General features: G+C 36.3%; 5 protein-coding genes across 6 annotated transcripts in view; 3 read left to right on the top strand and 2 right to left on the bottom strand.

The window, feature by feature from the left end:
- The window catches only part of LOC109597174 (uncharacterized), a 43147-nt gene extending 37209 nt beyond the window's left edge, over positions 1 to 5938 (top strand). Inside the window, exon 8 of the mRNA XM_020012812.2 lies at positions 5814 to 5938. Coding sequence (XP_019868371.2) covers positions 5814 to 5819 — 6 coding nt within the window. The 3' untranslated portion in view covers positions 5820 to 5938. The remainder of the gene's footprint in view (positions 1 to 5813) is intronic.
- LOC109597175 (glycine dehydrogenase (decarboxylating), mitochondrial) lies at positions 91 to 3897 on the bottom strand. The gene is made up of 6 exons (XM_020012813.2): positions 3688 to 3897; positions 3367 to 3445; positions 2939 to 3105; positions 2524 to 2881; positions 2244 to 2463; positions 91 to 2188 (listed from the first exon to the last, which is right to left on the bottom strand). The coding sequence occupies exons 1-6, from the start codon at positions 3874 to 3876 to the stop codon at positions 232 to 234; spliced, it is 2970 nt and encodes a 989-aa protein (XP_019868372.2). The 5' UTR covers positions 3877 to 3897; the 3' UTR covers positions 91 to 231.
- Positions 5938 to 8546, top strand: LOC109597194 (protein transport protein Sec61 subunit alpha). The gene is made up of 5 exons (XM_020012830.2): positions 5938 to 6088; positions 6237 to 6304; positions 6494 to 6559; positions 6620 to 6830; positions 7037 to 8546. The coding sequence occupies exons 1-5, from the start codon at positions 6082 to 6084 to the stop codon at positions 8113 to 8115; spliced, it is 1431 nt and encodes a 476-aa protein (XP_019868389.1). The 5' UTR covers positions 5938 to 6081; the 3' UTR covers positions 8116 to 8546.
- Positions 8547 to 8819: 273 nt separating this feature from the next.
- Positions 8820 to 18692, bottom strand: LOC109597196 (eIF-2-alpha kinase activator GCN1). The gene is made up of 23 exons (XM_020012832.2): positions 18646 to 18692; positions 18454 to 18556; positions 18206 to 18401; positions 17812 to 18154; positions 17505 to 17757; positions 17275 to 17453; positions 17023 to 17220; positions 16229 to 16550; positions 15648 to 16171; positions 15411 to 15589; positions 15143 to 15353; positions 14513 to 15089; positions 13966 to 14450; positions 13670 to 13903; positions 13177 to 13618; positions 12705 to 13121; positions 11700 to 12647; positions 10647 to 11641; positions 10245 to 10592; positions 9991 to 10184; positions 9479 to 9938; positions 9200 to 9421; positions 8820 to 9145 (listed from the first exon to the last, which is right to left on the bottom strand). The coding sequence occupies exons 1-23, from the start codon at positions 18658 to 18660 to the stop codon at positions 9017 to 9019; spliced, it is 7974 nt and encodes a 2657-aa protein (XP_019868391.1). The 5' UTR covers positions 18661 to 18692; the 3' UTR covers positions 8820 to 9016.
- On the top strand, positions 16793 to 20967 carry LOC109597197 (sugar transporter SWEET1). 2 transcript variants are annotated; one of them, XM_020012833.2, is made up of 6 exons: positions 16793 to 16873; positions 19264 to 19446; positions 20145 to 20427; positions 20483 to 20602; positions 20656 to 20752; positions 20830 to 20967. In XM_020012833.2, the coding sequence occupies exons 2-6, from the start codon at positions 19265 to 19267 to the stop codon at positions 20910 to 20912; spliced, it is 765 nt and encodes a 254-aa protein (XP_019868392.1). In that variant the 5' UTR covers positions 16793 to 16873; position 19264; the 3' UTR covers positions 20913 to 20967. The 2 variants fall into 2 exon arrangements, with proteins under 2 accessions (XP_019868392.1, XP_019868393.1); XM_020012834.2 differs by lacking the exon at positions 16793 to 16873 and adding an exon at positions 18978 to 19136.
- Positions 20968 to 21043: the final 76 nt, after the last annotated feature.

Below are 21043 nucleotides of genomic sequence, written 5' to 3'. Positions count from 1 at the left end.
ATTTCCTTAATATTGTTATCAAGTTAGTTGAATAAATAAAAAATTTGTTTAAAAATAAATTATTTATCCCCTCCTGACTAAAACAAGTAATATTAATAATAAAAACTTAAATAACATTTATTTGCAAATTTACCCTTTCCTTAACAAATATTTGTAATACTTTTACTTCCTTAAAAATAATAATCAATCGTAATTATATATAGGTACAATAAATTATATCTTAAAATTAAATCAATAGTTGTATTCATCAAGAATCGGTGGGCACGTGCACACAAGATGTTTATCACCATAAATATCATCTATTCTAGCAACTGTGGGCCAAACTTTGGTTTCTGGCCTTACAAAGGATGCCGGGAAGGCCGCTTGTTCTCTTGTGTATGGTCGCTCCCACGAACTACTGATAACTTGTTCTTGGGTATGTGGTGCCATTTTCAATGCGTTTACTCTTATGTCCATCCTTCCTTCTTCAATTTCTCTGATTTCCTCTCTAATGGATATCAGAGCGTCACAGAATCTGTCTAGTTCTTGTTTGTCCTCAGATTCAGTAGGTTCGATCATTAGAGTTCCAGCAACTGGCCAAGACATTGTCGGTGCATGGAAACCGTAATCCATCAAACGCTTAGCTATATCGGCAGCTTCAATATTTGCAGTTTTCTTGAACTCTCTTATATCTATTATAAATTCGTGAGCGCACAAACCAGATGAACCACTCTTGAAGAGAGTGGTGTAGTATGGTTCAAGGACTTTAGACATGTAATTTGCGTTCAAAATGGCCACTTGTGTAGCTTTTCTTAAACCTCTAGGTCCCATCATTTTAATGTAAGCCCACGAAATCGGCAAAATAGCACTGGATCCAAATGGTGCAGCACTCACAACTCCGTAAGACGGGGAATTTGCTCCTAATGGATTAACAACGGGATGACCCGGAAGGAAAGGTGCTAAATGAGATTTAACACCAATAGGGCCCATTCCTGGGCCACCACCTCCGTGTGGAATACAGAATGTTTTGTGCAGGTTCAAGTGAGACACGTCACTTCCATAGTCTCCGGGTCTGCAAAGTCCTACTTGAGCATTCATGTTAGCCCCATCAAGATATACTTGGCCACCATTTTTGTGAATTATGTCACACACTTCCGCAACGGTGTCTTCGAAAACTCCGTTGGTTGAGGGGTAAGTGATCATCAGACAAGATAATCGGTTTCTATGCTTCTCAGCCTTTTCCTTCAAATCATCTACGTCAATTGTACCATTCTGTTTAATTCTGACAGGTTCCACTCTCATACCCGCCATTTGAGCGCTAGCTGGGTTTGTACCGTGGGCACTGACAGGAATCAAACATACGTCCCTGTGTTTATCGCCTTTGGCTTCATGATAACACTGGATGGCTCTTAATCCGGCATATTCACCTTGGGCACCACTGTTGGGTTGGAAACTAATTTTGTCGTAACCAGTAATGGCACACAAATCTTTTTCAAGTTCGGCAAACAGTTGATGGTAACCAAGAGTCTGATCTAATGGGGCAAATGGATGAATGTCTGTGAAGTGTTTAAATGAACAAGGCATCATCTCTGTTGTTGAATTAAGTTTCATTGTGCATGAGCCAAGAGGTATCATTGAGTGGACTAAAGATACGTCTTTGTTTTCAAGGATTTTCATATAACGAACAATCCTAGTTTCTGAATGATGAGAATTAAATACTGGATGCGTTAAGAACTGGGAAGTTCTTCTGAATTCACTGGCTGATATGGACTTTTGCCTAACAGCTGGATCATCTACTAAATTTTCAATTTTTCTTGAGCTACCAAAAATGTAAAAGATATCGTTGATGTCATTAAACGTAACTGTTTCATCCAAGGAAACACCTACGGCACCGTCATCGTAATAGCGCAAGTTTATTTTCTTTTCATCTGCTCTGCTCTTTAATTCATCTAAATCGATCTTTGGCTGTATTCTCAACGTATCGAAGAAATATTCGTTTGTTAAAATGTTGCCATCTTCTTTCAAACCATGATGAAGTACTAGTGTTAAATTGTGGACTTTCGTAGCAATATCTTTCAATCCTTGTGGTCCGTGGTATACAGCAAACATAGCTGACATATTAGCCAGTAAAGCTTGAGCTGTACAAATATTACTTGTAGCTTTGTCTCTTCTAATATGTTGTTCACGAGTTTGCAATGCTAAACGATATCTGAAAAAATATATTTGTTACACAAATAACAATATTAATTTTATATAGTACGTACCCATCCCTTCCAGCTGCATCCCTTGTCACACCAATCATCCTTCCTGGCATTAATCTAACAAGAGATTGATTGCAAGCAAAGAATCCTGCGTGTGGTCCACCATAACCCAAAGGTACACCCAACCTTTGTGATGTACCAACGGCGATGTCTACTCCGAATTCTCCTGGCGGTAAAAGTAGAGTCAAACTCAACAGATCAGTAGCACAACACACCAACGTTCCTAATGAAATAATGTAACATTAAATAAACTGAAATAATTATTCATTTTCGCATAATTTACCGTGAGAGTGAGCATCTTCAGCTAAGGCACTAAAATCTTGAACATTTCCTTCTGTATCAGGATACTGGAAGAGAACGCCAGCTATGTCTCTGTTAGAGAAATCTGATTCGAAAATGTTGACAACATCGACTTCTAATCCCAAGGATTGACACCGGGTCTCTACAACGGATATAGTTTGAGGATGAAGTTTGTCTGAGAGAAGCAATTTTCTTCTTTTGTTTTGTCTGAAACAGAGGGATAAAGCCTCAGCGGCGGCAGTTCCCTCGTCCAACAGAGATGCGTTGGCTACTTCTAAACCTGTCATCTCTGAAACGAGTGTTTGATAATTTAAAAGACCTTCCAGTCTTCCTTGGGCAACCTTCAAGGATAAAAACACATTAAATCACAGCCATAGATTAAAGAAATACTTTAGTACCTCAGGTTGGTAAGGTGTATATTGGGTAGTCCATCCGGGATTTTCGAAAATGTTTCTCATGATTGTATGAGGAACACAACAATTGTGGTAGCCCATTCCTATGTAAGACCTCCATATTTTATTTTTTTCTGCTATCTTCCGTATCCTATTTATCAGTTCATATTCACCTAAAATAATCATAATTCAATTAACATTAATGGAATTTACCATGGTGAATCTTTGTTTTTCTACTATGCAGATAAGATAAAAGGTTGCAAAAAATTTTAATGTATTAACAGACCCCCTGCTGAGATAACATTGTAATTATAATAATATTATTGACCTCAAAGGTCATTGAAATGTTCTTAAACCAATTTCATAGTAAATAATTTTGAAATAGTTGTGAAATGTCGTACTTGTGGAAAAATTGAGTAACACTTGTTACTTACCAGTTGGTTCCTCTATATCTAAAGGCTTATTTAAGCTAATATTTTTTGGCACAGCTTTGTCAGTCAATTCGTCCAAACTCTAAAATGGATATATTAATTAACTACTAACAATTAATTTTTAATTTGATTAAAATAATATTAACTCATGCATACGAATAAATTAAAGAATACTCCAAATTCCTATATACATTTTATATAAAAACTAATAAAATGAGTTAGCTACAACTAGTAAGACGAACCTTTTTATAATAGTTATACAATTTCATCAAAAAACAATGGAAAGAAATGTACCATAAATAAAAAATATTTGAGAAATATTACCTTAAATCCTAATGTATCCAACATAGTAATAATATCACTATCCCTAGGGCCAATGTGTCGACTTGGAAATTCATCTTTATTAGGAAAAAGTGGTCTGTTAGCTGGCGGAACAGCACTAAAGAATCTTAAATTTTTAATAAATTTTGCTCCCGAAAGAGCAGTTTGTGAACGAAGTGACATTTTATACATATTTATTTAAGATTCTTATTAAATGATGGTTCGGAACGAACTAAAAATATTTTCGAAAGAAATCTCAATATATGTAATGAGGGTTATAAGGTCAATCTGGATGTTGATAATACGTAGATAAAATTGTAAGTAAATTTATTTTTATGATTGAATGCAATTCTTAGCAAACATCATGAGACGACATTATGATAATTTAATTAGAGAAGGGTAAAACTGCAAAAATTTAATATTCAAAAAAAAAAAAACAAAATACATCTTAATATTTTGTCTAATTACTTTTTTAATAAATAATCTGCTCATGACATGGCACAATTTGTTTAAAAATCTTTATGTTTATATTAACAAAAAAATCAACCTCTGACATTGATCCACAAATTGTAAGAAATAGGTTTTGGTTAAAATATATAAATAAATGATATTCGTGATATTAAATTAGGAATGATAATATTTCAGCTTTAAATATATCTAATTTACTTAAATTTATTTAACCTTTTATTGTTATTATAACATTAATTTAATCTAAATTTATAAAAAATATATTTAATTAGAATTAATTATATATACTACCATCAATACAGACAGTTTTTTTTAAATGCTCACATAATTTTATAATTAATTTAATCATTAATCTCATTTTATTGAGTAAATAACACATATATAAATTTGCTTATATATAAATAATACCAATATTCCTATTATAGTATTAGAAATAATACGAGCTAATACAAAAAGTTATAATTATTAAAGTCACATTAAATCAGTAAAAAATCTTATTTCTGTAAAAGACATCCAATATTAAAAAAAAGTAAAGATTGTTTAATATATTTCAGGAGATTTGGTAAATATATAATTAAAACAATAAAATAAAATTTACACTTTATTAAATTAACAAAAAATGAATATTCCAATCGAAAACCATTTAATCTGGCTGAATTTTGAGAGAGACATCATACACGACAGAGACAGCAAAACTCTTTATATTGGGAATATTTACTATCTCATTCATCATTCATGATATCTCTCTCAAAATTCAGTAGGATCAAAGGCTTTACAATCGGTATATACAACCATTAAGGTTCACATAAACTAATTATCTCACAAAAACCTGGATACTAAAATATTTTATAATGAATTTTCTTGGGATTCATTATTTACCTTTTATTACTATTAATGTTATTAGTAGGTAAAACATCATTGTAATGTCTAGACATACTTTGTCTCATCAACTATATTGTATACATACATATTTACCGAAGTAAATTATGAATTAATTACATTACTTTCTCCAGTACGAATAATTTGGATTAAAATATAAATACGTTAAAAGTAAATCAGCTAAATGACTGCTTCTAATGACATTCAAGCAAATGTTTACGATAATAGATTAGCGGTAAATAATGAAATCAAGATCATAACAATATTAATTCGTTGACTATTTGGAAATTACAAGCATTGACGTGTAATCCATTGTTGTCAAATTTACATATTTAAAAAGTACCTACATAAAAAAATTAAGTTGTTTAATATGATTTAATATTATAAAAAAATATATCTAGACAAGTTAAAAATTAAAATTAATTAATTTCTAACACTAATTAATCTTTTATAATGTAAAATATATTTGAATTATAATGAGTGAAAATCAAACAAAATAAAAAAAACAATTAGTTTTGCAAATTTTAAAATACCAAAAAGATTCAAGTAATTAAATGTAATTTAGTAATTTATAAGAAAGTTAATTATTATATTAATTACCGTTAATTTTTCTAAAGAAATATATTTTGTACAAATCAAACAATTAAACTAGAAATATTTAATTTTTTTATTTTTATGAATTATTAGAATATAAACAGAACATATATTCAACTCATATTTAAAAATAGTATATTAAATAAATAACATTTATTTATACAAATCAAATTGGACATTTTTCCCAGAAGTAGACGCGTCGTTTGCATGGCAACGCAGCGTTTTGACGGACGGTCTGGTGGCGTCTACAAACGTCGCCAACATCATCGGTCACGTGACCGGCGTAAATTGCTACGTGTCGTCGTGTAAGCTGAAATCTCTCCTCGAAGTACCGTAAGAACGTCGAAGTGACTGGTCATAAACACTACGTGACCACTTGTGTGCGGAACCGACGCCTCTCCGACTAAATTTTGACTGTGATTTAGGTTTAATTCTTAGTTGAACGGACCCTGCAACATGGGGAGTGAGTATTTAGTTTGATTTTACGTTTTTATTCGACCGAAAAACTTAACCTCGTTACATTTTTTCGGTTGTGCGTGTTTATTTACCCCTCGTACGGGGGGTTGCGCCTCAATTTGACGGTGCTAATATACGGTTTTTATCTGTTTCAGTCAAATTTTTAGAGGTTATCAAGCCTTTCTGCAGTATTTTACCAGAAATAGCGAAGCCAGAAAGGAAGGTATGTACCGTATTTTTCAACTCGCCCTATTAAACTCAAACCATATTGTGTGGTGATAAAACCATAGTTAAAACAACTATAACTAATGTGGACATGGAACAGTGGCATTTTAGAGCAAAAATACTTTAATTTTCATTCATAATTGTAAACAGCTGTTTTAGTACATGTGGCACTTTTCATTTATTCCAGATCCAATTCAGAGAGAAAGTACTATGGACTGCCATCACTCTGTTCATCTTCTTAGTATGTTGCCAGGTAAGTTCACTCAATTTTTTATCAGTTTTCCCATAAAATAATTGCTTTTTATATATTTAGATTCCACTTTTTGGAATTATGAGCTCAGACTCAGCAGATCCATTCTATTGGATCCGTGTTATCCTGGCTTCAAATAGAGGTACCCTTATGGAATTGGGTATTTCCCCAATTGTTACATCTGGATTGATTATGCAATTGTTGGCTGGTGCTAAAATCATTGAAGTTGGTGACACTCCGAAGGACCGAGCACTGTTCAATGGTGCCCAAAAATGTAAGTACCTGTTTTTTATTACATTTGGATGCAAATATTTAAATAATTGAATTTGCTGATAAGATTAATTCAGATAGGAACTATGTATTGTTTATTCAAATAACTATTTTACTCATATTTAGAATCACTTAAGTAATTTTGTATAACATATTTATATATTAAATTAATTAGACCCAATTTTTGTACGTTAATTTTCCACTTTTCAGTGTTCGGCATGGTAATAACCGTCGGTCAAGCCATTGTATACGTCATGACAGGCATGTACGGTGATCCAGCGGAAATTGGTGCCGGAGTCTGTCTCTTGATCATCATCCAACTCTTCGTCGCCGGTCTTATCGTCCTCCTCCTCGACGAGCTCCTTCAAAAGGGCTACGGTCTTGGTTCCGGTATTTCTCTCTTCATCGCCACTAACATCTGCGAGACCATCATCTGGAAGGCCTTCTCGCCAGCCACTGTAAACACTGGCAGAGGAACCGAATTCGAAGGAGCTGTAATCGCCTTGTTCCATCTCTTGACCACCAGACAAGACAAAATCAGAGCTCTCCGTGAGGCTTTCTACCGTCAGAACTTGCCCAACTTGATGAACTTGCTCGCCACCGTCCTCGTTTTTGCTATAGTAATATACTTCCAAGGATTCAGAGTGGACCTGCCTATCAAGAGCGCCAGATATCGTGGCCAACACTCCAGCTATCCCATCAAACTTTTCTACACCTCAAACATTCCCATCATTCTGCAGTCTGCACTCGTTTCCAACTTGTACGTTATCTCCCAGATGTTGGCCGTCAAATTCCAAGGCAACTTTTTGATCAACTTGTTGGGTGTCTGGGCTGATGTTGGTGGTGGCGGCCCAGCCAGATCCTACCCCATCGGCGGTCTCTGTTATTACTTCTCGCCACCCGAAAGTGTCAGTCACATCCTGGAAGATCCGATCCACGCCCTACTCTACATTGTCTTCATGTTGGGCTCGTGCGCCTTCTTCTCTAAGACATGGATCGAAGTATCCGGCAGTTCCGCCAAGGACGTTGCCAAACAGCTCAAAGAACAACAGATGGTGATGAGGGGACACAGAGATAACTCCATGATCCACGAGTTGAACAGATACATTCCAACCGCCGCCGCCTTCGGTGGCCTTTGCATCGGAGCTCTCTCAGTGTTGGCCGATTTCATGGGCGCAATCGGTTCCGGAACCGGTATCTTGCTGGCCGTGACAATCATTTACCAGTACTTCGAGATTTTCGTCAAGGAACAATCTGAAATGGGTGGAATGGGCGCCCTGCTATTCTAGGCGTTTATTCAATTAACTAGGTTAGTTTCGAAATATCTTTAAGCTGGAAGCTTGACTGATATTGGCATGTCGTGGATGAACTGATTATTTATTGATGTAGATCGTTTTTCTCAGGCGTAGTACGTACCAAAACGGTTCATTCACGACGCACCATTCACTTTGTACAAAGTACAGATTTTTTTGTACTAAAACAGATAAAAAAACTTTTTAAAAAAAATATGTTTTTCATTGTACATTTACATTTCAAGCAATTTATTATTGTTTTCGTTAAATGATGAACGTAAAGTTATTTATATATTGTGTGGGAGCCCATGCATTGAATTTTTTTATTTAAAATATCATTCATTGTCATAGAGAGCGGTTGTGTATCGGTCCATTATTTGTTGTTAGATGTAATTTATTTTAAATACAACTAATTTACAGTAAGTGTATTTTACTAGTTTAGTTTTCCCAATATCCAAAATAAATTACTAAGCTCCGAGTAGGCTAAAGCCTAGGGACAGAGTATCTCATCAATAGCTTCATTATCAACAGGTACTTATGTACCATAAGTAATCTAATGACTGAAAAAAACATTTTTGATTTTATAAATTCTCTAAATATTAAAATATTTATATATATTTACAATATTAAGGGTAGATAATTAAAGAGACAACATTCTGGTAATTCAAAATGTTGAATGAATATTAAAATAATGCAAAAAATTCATGATCTTAATTGGTTTATTAATTAATACATTTACATAGTTAACCAAATAATGTAGTAGTTTACAACTTAAAATTAGCGCACAGTCTGTGGACACGATGGGATATGTGTAAAAATGAAACAAAGAAAACGCAAACCATAACGCAGGGATACAGCAAATCGACGTTGCATATACACCGATGCGTAACCCTAGCAATCAAGTCAGTAAGGTGTCGTCTAATTCTTCTTCTTTGCCCTCTGATTGTGTGAGGATTTTTTTCAGTACTTTGCTTACGACGTCCGTTAAAGACTCCTTGGCACCCGCATCCAATATATTTAAATAATTCTAAAAAATGTATGTTAATAAAAAAATTAAACTGTTTATTTTGTATTCTATTACCTGGTAAATAACGTCTCCTTCTTTAAGTTTAAGGACGGCTATCAAAGCAATTTCAGAATTGGCCTTTACATAGCTGTTCTTTTCCTTAGTTCCATTGACTAGCGTAGGAAGCAATAACTTCAACAAATCCGGAGCCATGTGATCTGGAGGTATCAACTTGGCTAAATGTATGCAGACCCTGGCTAACAGTTGCTTCACTTCATTGTTGGAATTATTCATAGTCTATAATTAAACCATATTAAAATATTATACAACTATATATTATATTCTATATAATACCCTGACAAAAGGTCCGAGAAGATTCGCCGGTAACGTTTCCTTATTTTGCATGAGGAATTGAAGAAGATATCCGCAAGACCTAATGGAAATTTTGGTCACGTTGACGGTGGTTGAAGACAGTTGCGTCAAAAGAATTTGAAGCAGCTTATTGCGGTACTGTTCGTCCCAAACAATTTCCGGACATTCCTTGATAACCACCGTCAAAGCCGCTCCTCTGCCTTCCTTAAGATTGTTATCAGACGTGTCACACAAAATGTGTTCAGAAAATGTTGCGTCTAGCAGATCAGACGGTAAGAACTTGCATATCGCACCCAAACAACCAGCGGCGCATTTTCTGATATTTTCTTCATTGTGATTCAAGTAAGTCAATAGAGTGGCGTGAATCTGCTTCTTAACTGGCTCCGACATTTTTTCCCCGGCAGGTGTGATGATGCCTCTCAGTGCGTGTAAAGTTGTCTCTCTGAAAATCATAAGCATTACACATAAATTAAGTTTATTTAGGATCAAATTACTTGATAGCGATGTCCTCAGTATTCTTGATGGTGTTGTGTAACTCAGTGAACAACGGGTCGGCCCTTTGATGAATAACAATGAGATGACTGAGGGCTGCAGCCGATTTGAGGCGTACCACACGATTTGGATCGTTGAGAGCTTTCACGAACGTAGTTTGCAGTTGTGGTAAGAATTGCTTGCACATTATGCCCACCTAGTGAAAACAAAAAATATTCATTTTTTGTAACTTAGTAAAAGTACAATGAATATTTACCTTAGCTAATAATGTGGCCAGGGTGTCCAAGACGGCAGTCTTCACGTTGGCACTGAACCTGTCACCCAAAATACGAATGAGAGGACCGGTGATGGCGACTACGCTGGTCTGCAAGGCAGAAGCGTTGGTCACCCTAATGATTTCACCGAGTCCGAGAGCTGCTGCCTCCTTTTCATCACCATCTCCGTTGAGGAGGGCCTCACGGAATATGGGCAATACGGGGGCAATGCCCTTGGGTAAGCAAAAACCGGGCAGGAGACCTTCGGTGTTCTTGCAATCTGACATGGCGTATCGGACAGCCTGACGAACATCCGACACGTATGACGATTGTAGTTTTGGTTCCAAACCCTACAAGTATATTTGTTTGAGTAAATGAATGCGATTTTGTTTTTGTTTTCAAACCTTAACAACTGCACCCAATGCTTCCCAAGACATCTGCAACACGTCCTTGTCCGAATCCGTGCATAGATATATCAAACCTCGTAACAGCTGAGGCACGTGCTCGGTGTACTGGGCCTTAGTGTTGGCACAAAATCCGCACAATAAAGTTGCGGCAGCCCTTCTCTGATCATTATTCTCCACTCTTGTGTTCTCTAACATCGCATCAATGATGGTTCTTATGCCAGTCTCATCGTTAACAGACAATACGACGGCCTGACAATACTCTAACTGTTGGGCTTCCTCAGGGGTGCCCCTAGATGTAGCGAGGGAGGTCTGGAGTGCCGGCAAAATCTTGAGCAAGTACTTGTTAAGAGCATCACCAGCAACGGAAGCCAAAATAGAGAGCGCTTTGGTGTTAGCTGGAGGTGCGGTAAGTTGTGGTACCAAATATGGCAGAACCACCCGTGATTTAATTGCCATAACCTGTCTGAGTCCGTCTAAAGTACATTCTACAACGTCTGGATCTTCGCTGTTTAACTGGTTAAGCAATGATGGAAGTATATCGTCCAAAGCTCTCGCACCAACCGTAGAATGTAAGCTGTCGAAAGTCTTTGCGGCCGCTCTACGTACTTCAGGCAAAGGATCGCACAGTGCCTTCCTTACGGTTGGCACCAACGAGTTTACAAAACTGAGAACCATATCCCTTGAAGTGGAAGTCATAATTTCGGACAAACCAATGCAGACACCTTGTCGTTGATCGGGTTGATCGCTCTGCAATCCCCTTTCTAAAATCGGTATGATTTCGGGCAGGACTCTTTCTCCCAGCTTTCTTACTAGATCTCCCAGAGTTCTCGCTGCCACCTGACGTTTGTCGTAACTTTCGCTTGCCAAACAGCCTAGCAATAGACTGAAGAGCGTAGGCAGAATTTCTCGGAGAGTTCTTGGTGTATTGGTCACTACTACCTTCCACACGTGCAGTGCTGCTTGTCGCACCATCAAAGCCACATCGGACCTGCCTGGAATTCACAATAATCTATGTAAAATAACTTCTAATATACAAAAAACAGATCTTACCCATATATAATCCGGCCAAAACTCTGTTTCGCCTTTCCGCACCCAAAGCCCTGATGATGGCTTGATGAGACTGCTCCGTACCAAAATTATCATCTTCGCTGGCCGTCTCGGTACTCATCTTACCCGTAACTCCGGAAATCCTGTATAGCAAGTCACCCAACAATTGCACAGAACTGTACCGGATTCTCCAGTTGTCATCGAACAAACCCTTCTCCAATTCGGGAAGCAGTAGTAAAATGGCAGAGTCCGCATACAATGTCACGATTCTCTGACCAGCCTTCAATGCGGTGTCTCTCACGAATTCATTTTCGTCCGCCAACGCTTTGAGAATTGGAGTAATAATTTGACCAATGTACGGCGTGAATTCGTTGGTGAATACGACGGGCATGTATATAAACATCATAATGTAACCGTCTTTGACATGTGGGGCTATGTCTGTGCGTTCAGCGGTACTAATAATGTCGGGCATTAATTTGTGAAGTTTCTCCACTCCTAATCCTCCTACAACTTCGGATAAACCTTGGGCAGCACCGGACCTGTCCACAGAACTAGACTCGGAAGTGAGGGTCTGCATTAACCATGGCAACAAGTCTTCAAAGCTGGACTCGCCCATGCCTCTAACCATAGCACCCAAAGCTCTCGCACTGACACTTCTAACCTCAGGTACAGGATCCAAGAGGGAGGTCTTTAGACCAGGTATAATGGTAGGCAAATAGGGCAGTAAATCTTTTTGGTCAGTTAGCGAGTACATATTACCGATGATTTGTGCTGCCATTTTACGTGTTTCTGTGGATCTATCAAGGAACGCTCTTTGTACGACAGGCATTATTAAAGCCAAAGACGGGGCGTCGATGAAATGGACGAATTGTGTGTCCAGCAAGGTTTGCAAACATACACTGGTCTTGTTTGAGGGATCTTGGAGGGCTTTTAGAAGAACTGGTACGATTGCTGCACAAAATAAATATAGATATAATATACAGGTTACCTTATTTTAATAAAACAAACCTTGAATTTCCGGATTCCTAATAACCGAGCCGATAACCTTGAGAGCTGCTGCTCCAGCTTCCTGTACCTTCATGTGCGAGTCGCTGAGCACCTCAATCAACTTGGGCACAATGCTGGGCAAGCAGGAGGACAACTGCTTGGGTGCACAATAAGCCATGGCGCCCAACAGCTCGACAGAGCCAGTTTTGGTACGCCAAGAATCACCGTTTAAGGCCTCCAATAATGATGGCAGAACTAGTTTTACTCCGTGTCCGGATAGCTTGCTCATCACTACCTTGGCAGTGTCGTCGGCAGCTGTACGCACGTGCTGGCTACTATCGCCGAAGCACTGCAACAAGTGGGGTAAAACATGGACGATGTAAGGCTCGAATAGTTTGCCCAGCATTTGGAAGAGCATCTCGAATGCAAAAAGTGCACCTGTGAAGAAATAGTGAATTGATATTAATGAAAAATGACGAATAGTTATACATACCTTCTCTAAATTTGTAATTTTTCTTGTCTTGTATAGCATCGGTAAGCTTCTGCATGATCTCGTGTTGTTTCAGGGCCAAAATACCCATTCCCTTGACCAGGCCAGCCAAACCGTAAGCGGCTCCCTTTCTCTCGCCATATTTGTCGCCTTTTAGCAACTGGTGTAGAAGTTTATTAACGTATCCGGGAGCTTCTTCTTTGACTGATGGTATAAGAGGAGGTAAACAGTTGGCGATTGACTCTTGTACAATTTGCGAAGGAGTGGAAAGAGCTTGAATCAAACGCAAGACGATAGGTTTGATTCTTTCATCATCTTTGTCCAAATGACGGGCCAATGAACCCATGAGGATGACCACGGCCTGTTTGACGGCATCGAAGTGGGCCGACTTGGAAGATTTACTCATGAAGTTGTCGAAAACTGGCCACAAAGTTCCAACAGTTTCCTGAACAAAATTATCATTAGGTTAATGTTAAACTTATTTTCACTTAGTTACTTTTCCATGGAGATCCACAATCCTCAGAGCAGCATTTAACATTTCCTTTCTGACGGTTTCGTTCCTGTCTCCGAGAGATTTAAAAACGAAGAACTGAACCAAATCCCCAATTAAATCAGGGGTGACTAGAGGAGCCAATTGTGCCAGACAAAGGGCCACACCCCTTCTAGGAAACCAGGTATCAATGGCTTTCTCCACCTCACGACCGAATTCGTCCAATTTCGCAGGAATCATCTAGAAATTATAACAGAGTTTACTGTACTCTCACGCATGTTAAAACTTGAGCAAAACAATACCTGAAGTCTGTTGTTGTATAATTCCAAAAGTTGTTTAAATGTACCCTCCACCTGTTCTGGATCCGATTCTAGCAAATTGGCCATGGCCTGAGAAGCTGCAGCTTGCACACACTCAACTGGATGTTCGATATCGGATAATAATTCTCCGCTAAGACTAGCAGGGAAACTTAAATTGGCAGTTTCCCAAAGTTTGTCCGCCAAGGTTCTGTTTTCCTCGTTCTCATCAAATTTGGCGATCCAGACCCTTTTGCTTATTTTCATGGCGTACTCGTAATCAGTGTCGTAGTTGGGTAGTACCGATACGACGATTGCTAGACCTCTTAATGCCGCGTCTCTTACCACAACAGTGGGACTTTGAAGAGCAGTCAGGAGTACGTCTATTTCTTTCGTAGAAGCTTTTGCGCAACCTTCGTTGCCGCTGACGCAAGCTGCGACTTCCAACAAGCAGGCCTCACACTGTGATTGAACCCTACCGCTCGTGGAGTCTGAAAGTGATAATTATTTATCATATTATCGTATGTGCTTAAAGACATTAATTAATACTAACTTATTATGTGGACTAGAAGTGTGAATATTTGCTCTGTTGGCAAATACTGAGGATGCCTCACGTCCTTGTTTCCGTTTTCAGTTCCCCTTAATTTGGCATGCTCGTTGATGATTTGTAGTCCATCATGAATTAACTCGTCGTGGTTTTTGGCATAGTTTGATAGTAAACTACACTTAATCAACGGGAAAGTGTAAGAGAAAGCAGGAATAGTAAAACTCTCACATTTATTGTCTTCATCATTTCTCTTAGGAACCGTCCTTTGATGGATCAAACTGACTGTTCTAACCATCGCCTTGTTTAAGTCCTCGTCCTCCCAATTAGCGTCTAAATCGCACTGCGGTTTGCTTAGTCTAAGAGTGACGAAAGCTATTAGCTCAGCGAGTGTGTCAACGTTAGATGGGAATACGGTGTAACGTAGATCTGTGAATAATTTTGACAACAATGGGGCAGCCAAAGGAGACTGTAGATTATTTAATATGCAGGGTAACAAATCCTTAAAGTTAAGCGACAGCATTACTGGGTTTCCTTTTGCTGCCGCCCGTATCAGAGACACATTATTTACCAGCATTGTGTTCAACTGAAAGAAACTGTATTTAGAAAACAAAATGTATATGTGAATATTTGAATTACCTGTGTCAGTCTTTCCCGGATTGTTTGCTCTTTGATTTTTTGATTCTTAATCGCCTCTAGTTGTTTTGGTGTGTATTGAGGAGGCTTCACCTTACCTTCCTTCTTTCTTTTTTCCTCCAGTTCTCTTCTTAACTGCAACTCTTCAAGTTGTTCTTTGTAACTGTAGGCCTTGCTCTCCCGCTTCATATTCATTTCAGCGTTAGAATCATCTCTTCAATTGAGTAATTAAATTGTTAGGATCTTTAAAATAATAATATATTTATCTTACCCTGGTACAACGCTTTTGTCATAAAGTTCTCCTTCTGGGGTCAAGAATGTAAAATAGTCGTCCTTGGTGATTTGACGAATTGTAGAATTGCTAAGTTCATCCACAAATTTATGTGTTATTTCAGTTAACAACACATTTGGATTTAGTTGAAGGACTGTAGCTAGTGCATTTTCATATATCTGTAAATATTATAAAAATTATGATAATCAGTCGTTTTCAATAAACAAATATACCTACCGGTAAAGCCTGATAATTGTCAATAAAAATTTTCCTTAACTCAGATCCAGTTTGGCCAATCAAATCCTTTGATTTGATGTTGTGGAATTTGAGGATCTTGACCCACAAGTTTGGACTCAGCTTGACTACTGATGGATGGTGTGTGGGCAACAAACTGTCAATAGCCAATGCCCGCAAATGTTCTGGAGTAAGACCAGAAGACGAACACAAAGTCACTATGCATTCAACTACAGCGTGGGGCAACAACTCCGTTGATTCCTCATTGGAGTCTTTATCGTTTTTGGTGGGTGCGGGAGGTTTAAGGAGCAGCTTAAGCAGTTCGGCGAACAGAACTTTGCTTATGGAAGGACCGCCCAAACCGTTCACCATTCGCCGTAGGACCGCCAAGTTCTTTTTCCTAGTTTCCGGACACGTAACGGTGACGCAGTGCAAAATAGCTTTGTATAGAGGGGTGGCGTTCGCGCTGACCTTCTCGGGAAAATTTACCAGCAATTTTTCACCAAGCTGCATCACCAATACCAAGGCTGAAGCATAAAATAATTCATTATGAACGGGGAAATCAAATTATTTTTTTAATATACCTTCATTGGTGGCAGAAGAAAGATACTTCTCAGACACGAAAATCTGTTTGTCCATGTCGAGGACTGCGTTCCACACAGCCTGGTATCCACCATCAATCTCGACTTTTGCATGGGCTAGACTTAAGAGCAAAACTGCGGCGCTGAGCCCTTCGGTCACCGTCACGGATTGCGTGGGTTGGGACACTGCTTTTTCCACAGATTTAAGTAACAACGGAGCCATCACTTTCGCCTGAGAAACGTTCGTCGACTTGAGACTGGACAAGAGGCATTCCACATAGGCAGTTTTTACTAGAGGAGTAGAAGTCTTCAAGTTGAAACCATTCTAAAAGGAAAACTCTAATTGGATAAACAAATGACAAATGAGCAAGAGTACTTAAATAAAAAATAAAATAAACCCAAAAATTATGTTATAATATACAAACATAACAAATCTAATTTTTATCACAATATGTACATGTTTAACAAATATTAACATATTTAAAACAATTTAATTAAATAATCAATATCATGGAAACGTGAGAATAGTATGCTGTGTTGTCAACTTGGGTATCTGTTATAAATTGTATAAAATGTCAAAGTCAGAATAACTCAAAATTTTCAGTTATTAAATTTAGTCTGAGCAGAGCGTCAATGTGATATTGGTCGGTAAGCAAAATTATTCCTAAATTAAATTTAAAATTTAACAACCTATAGTCATACATATTTAATCAACAATGTTTTATTTTCCAAATCAATTAAACAAAGTTATTTAAGTATGAATTGAACATAAATTATTTGAAATCATAAAAACATACCTTTAAGGAATCAATAATCTTTTTTGGCACTTCATTGCTTAACTTGGAGGTCCACAAAGTCAACATACTTAAGGAATGGCACAATGTTTTTTCATGGACTTCAATTTCCAACACTTTAATAAAGTTATCAGCTGCCACAGTAACTAATTCTTGAAGGTGAGGATTCTGTACATTGTTGTAACTTACATTACCAGCACCCTAAAATTAATTAATTCTATGATTTGTTCATAAATCAAGTGTATTATATCTTACCTCTAGTACACTTATCTTGTGTTCTGCTACAGTCAATTTCCCATCAGAGCCATGAAAAACTGCAAAGATTTTTTTCAGCAAGTCTTCAATAGCTTTCTTTTCACTTATTTGTTGAGCAAGACATTTTAATGCCTGAGCTGATTCTTGTCTAGCTTTGTCATCCTTAGAATGAAGATTTGCTAAAAACAAAACTTTAGATATATACAATATAAATGTATAAAATAACACACCTATTAAACTATTTCCAATATCCATGGCATGTGGACTCATATCCACTTTTACACCTGACACAATCAGTCCCACACATTCTAATATAACTTCAGGGTTTCTGAGCATAGCCTTTTGCACTGCTGGTAGCAATAAATTCTTGAACTGATCTTTATTTACTTGTTCCAATAATGGATAACATGCTTTGATTATGTTCTCTGATGGTCTGGTTTTACAGCTAATTAAATTTTTTATTAAAATATCCAGGAAATACTCCTAAAATTAATTCTCAGGTTAGTCACACACATGTAAATTTAATTGAAGTCTTACCAGATAGTCATTTAAAGCATGTTTGTTTCCAATGTAGTTTAATCTTCTGGTAACAGCTGAGGCTAAAATGCATACACTAGGACTTTGCTCAATCTTTTTCAAGTTTTCCAAATATAACTGTTCACTGTCTTTAACCAGTGCCCATGATTGGTTCAACAGATTGTAAGCTTTTGTTGATCTCTTTTCATTGCCAGCATTAACAACAGATGTTAAAAGAAGTGCTTGAGCTTCAATGATCTGTTGAAGCTGGCTTTCTAACACTTGCTGATTGTTCTTCCATCCAATGTTGAAAATAAGGGTTGACCATTGTAATGCATACAAGGCAGTTTGGCAGGTGTTTTGGCTGAAATGCAAATGTCACAACCAAACACAACCTTGTGCAATAAATACTTACGTTGCCACCAAGTTTCTCTGTTGCTTGGAAATGTCTTGAACAAGTGTAGTCAAACATTTTATAGAAGATTCAGAGTGTTTTTCCAATAAGGCTGTTATCAGATTCCTAACCAGCAACTGTGAGAAGCTGTCCCTGTATCTGAACAGTGTCAAGTGCAACAACTTGCTGATGCCCTTTATAATATTCTCACTGACTCCTAAAAATTACACCCAATTATTTGTACAACTTGTAGGATAATTTGTACGTACCGGGATTGGACAAAACATTGATGACATTTTCTATAACCTCTCTGCGCTCCTTCAAACTAGCAGATTGCACTTTATACGGAAGATCCTTGAGCACCTGGGCGAGCTGAAAGTAAGAGTATATGAAAACGGTGATGTCTTTTCAGGTTTTCATTCACTAAATTCGGTATTTTCGTACACGTGACTAAAAATTACCTCAGTCTCGGCCATATTTTATATTGACAACTGTTTTAAAATTGCACCGGGTAGTAGACTATTATACCGATATTTGCAGCAATGTCAATATTTATTTAAATGAATTGTTAAGAGATGCCACTAGTGTATTACTAAATTTGTTTAAACTTTTAAATAAGGGCGTAATACAGACTACTTGTTTAAAAAATGTTTAAGTAAAATTTTACAGTATTATCCTTTTATTAATTATCCTTTATAAGCTTCTATTAGCATATGCAACCCTTAAAACAAATTTGTAAAATTTTTAGAAACATCATATTAGTCTGTGATCATAAACAATGTCATTTTATGTTGAATTTTTTAACAATATGATATAATTTTATATAATAATTATTTAATCAGTCACTGAACAATGAATTTGTCCTTGACTATATGTTTAAATCAGCATTTTGATAACCCAAAAATCTCAGGCTCATGCAACATTTGATTAGGTGTTCTACGATTTGACCCACGTAAGTACTATTTTATTATTACGCAGCAGTGTTTATATTTTTAAACACCTTGACACTGTTACATTATTAGGGGTCTTAAGCATTTCATTCATCAATTTGATTGACAGTCTTGTTCAAATCATTTCAGAATGATGGGCGCTCTGGAATCCCTATCAGAAACTTTGCAGCCCTACAAAGACAATGTAGGGCTGGTAGCCAGTGTTGTAACCATTGGACAATTCTTCACTGGAGGATTCATATGCAAGGATATCTACAAACAGAAGAGTACCAAGGGAATAGCAGCAATTCCCTTTATTGGTGGTCTAGTCATGTAAGTTTAACATGTTTATAAACATAATGTACAAATTATTTCTTTAAGGGTCCATAATTGTATTCCTATAAGAATAGAATTGTTTATGTTACCACATGCCATGAAAGATGAAATACTTATGTTACCTTTATATTATGTAATATTGTGAATGTTGGCATACTAATCCAATTAAGTTGTCTATTACCTTGATAAATCTTGTACATCAATACTAAATCAATCAATATGTAGGATAACCAAAATGTAATTGGTTGGTAATCTTGTTTTGCCATTCTTATCAATATTGATTAAATTATAATTACCCATATTTAAAATTATATTTAATTAATTATTTAATATTTACATTTTTTTCTAAAAGTTTAAGCAATTTCATCATATACTTTTTAATCATTCTTATATTTTATTAAGAAAACAATAATATTTTATATTCTGTGAGTATTTTATTTTTCATGCAATTTTTTTCTTTTTTAAATATTTTAATTTAAAATTATTTCTTTGTAAATAAATTATTAAATATTTAAATAATTAATATTTATTTTCTTTTTCTCTAATTTCATACAAGCCTTGAACTTTTATATATATATATATATATATATATATATATATATATTATAATTTATAAAAAACCTTATGAACCTTTTTTATTTTATCATTTTATAAAATTTGATAGCATTTTTAATAGTATTTTTTCTTTTATTTAGCGGTGTATTGATGTTGAAGTATGCTTTATTGCTAAACGACCCTGCTATGTTGCAAGTCAACTTGGCGGCGATTATTTTAAACGTAATATACTTACTGTTCTATTGCTGCTACTCTCAAGACCTCGGCAAGGAGGTTTTTAAACCATTAAGCATAGGTGTTGCTCTGGTAGCTGTTTTTATGGGATATGCCAATGTGGAAAGTGAAGAAAATCTTGAGTTCAGATTTGGACTGGCTGTGACTGTTCTTATGTTATTGTTGATAGGATCTCCTTTGTTAGATGTGGTATGTTGAGAGGGAATGCAAAGTTATTAAATAATATTTAATGTAATAATTTCAGGCAAGATATATACAGGAGAAAGATGCTTCCAGTATTCCATTCCCCATGACATTGATGGGTGCTATAGTCTCCTTCTTGTGGTTCGTTTATGGAATTATATTACTGAATTACTTCATGATTGTGAGTGGTTGGGTACATTGATTTGAACTTTTTCTAACAATATTGATTTTTAGGTACAAAATCTAATTGGTTTTGCATTATGTATGGTGCAGTTGATCCTGATTTTTTTATATCCAGGATCCCCAGAGAAGAAGAGTGATAACCCAAAATGTAAATCAACTAAAAAGAAATCCCAAAAGTCCAAACGAGATTAATTAGAATAGAATTTAAATATATTTACATTCCAGGTAATCCACTGATAAGTTGCAAAGCTGTCTGTAGCCCTAGATCGAATCAACGCATTTGCAGCTGTGAAAAGGACAATAAATAGATATAAATAAATTTTACACAAATTTTATTAACTGTTAATATACAATTTATATTTATTATATAAGTTTTATTTTATCAATCCTAATTTAACTTGAAACTCTGTTGGAGTCATCTCATCAACTATCAACAACA

Source organism: Aethina tumida, chromosome 5 (genome assembly GCF_024364675.1).
Source record: "Aethina tumida isolate Nest 87 chromosome 5, icAetTumi1.1, whole genome shotgun sequence".
In the NCBI taxonomy this organism is placed as follows: Eukaryota; Metazoa; Arthropoda; class Insecta; order Coleoptera; family Nitidulidae; genus Aethina; species Aethina tumida.
The sequence above is the reverse complement of the archived record's forward strand: the minus strand, read 5'-3'. Positions and strand labels throughout refer to the sequence as shown.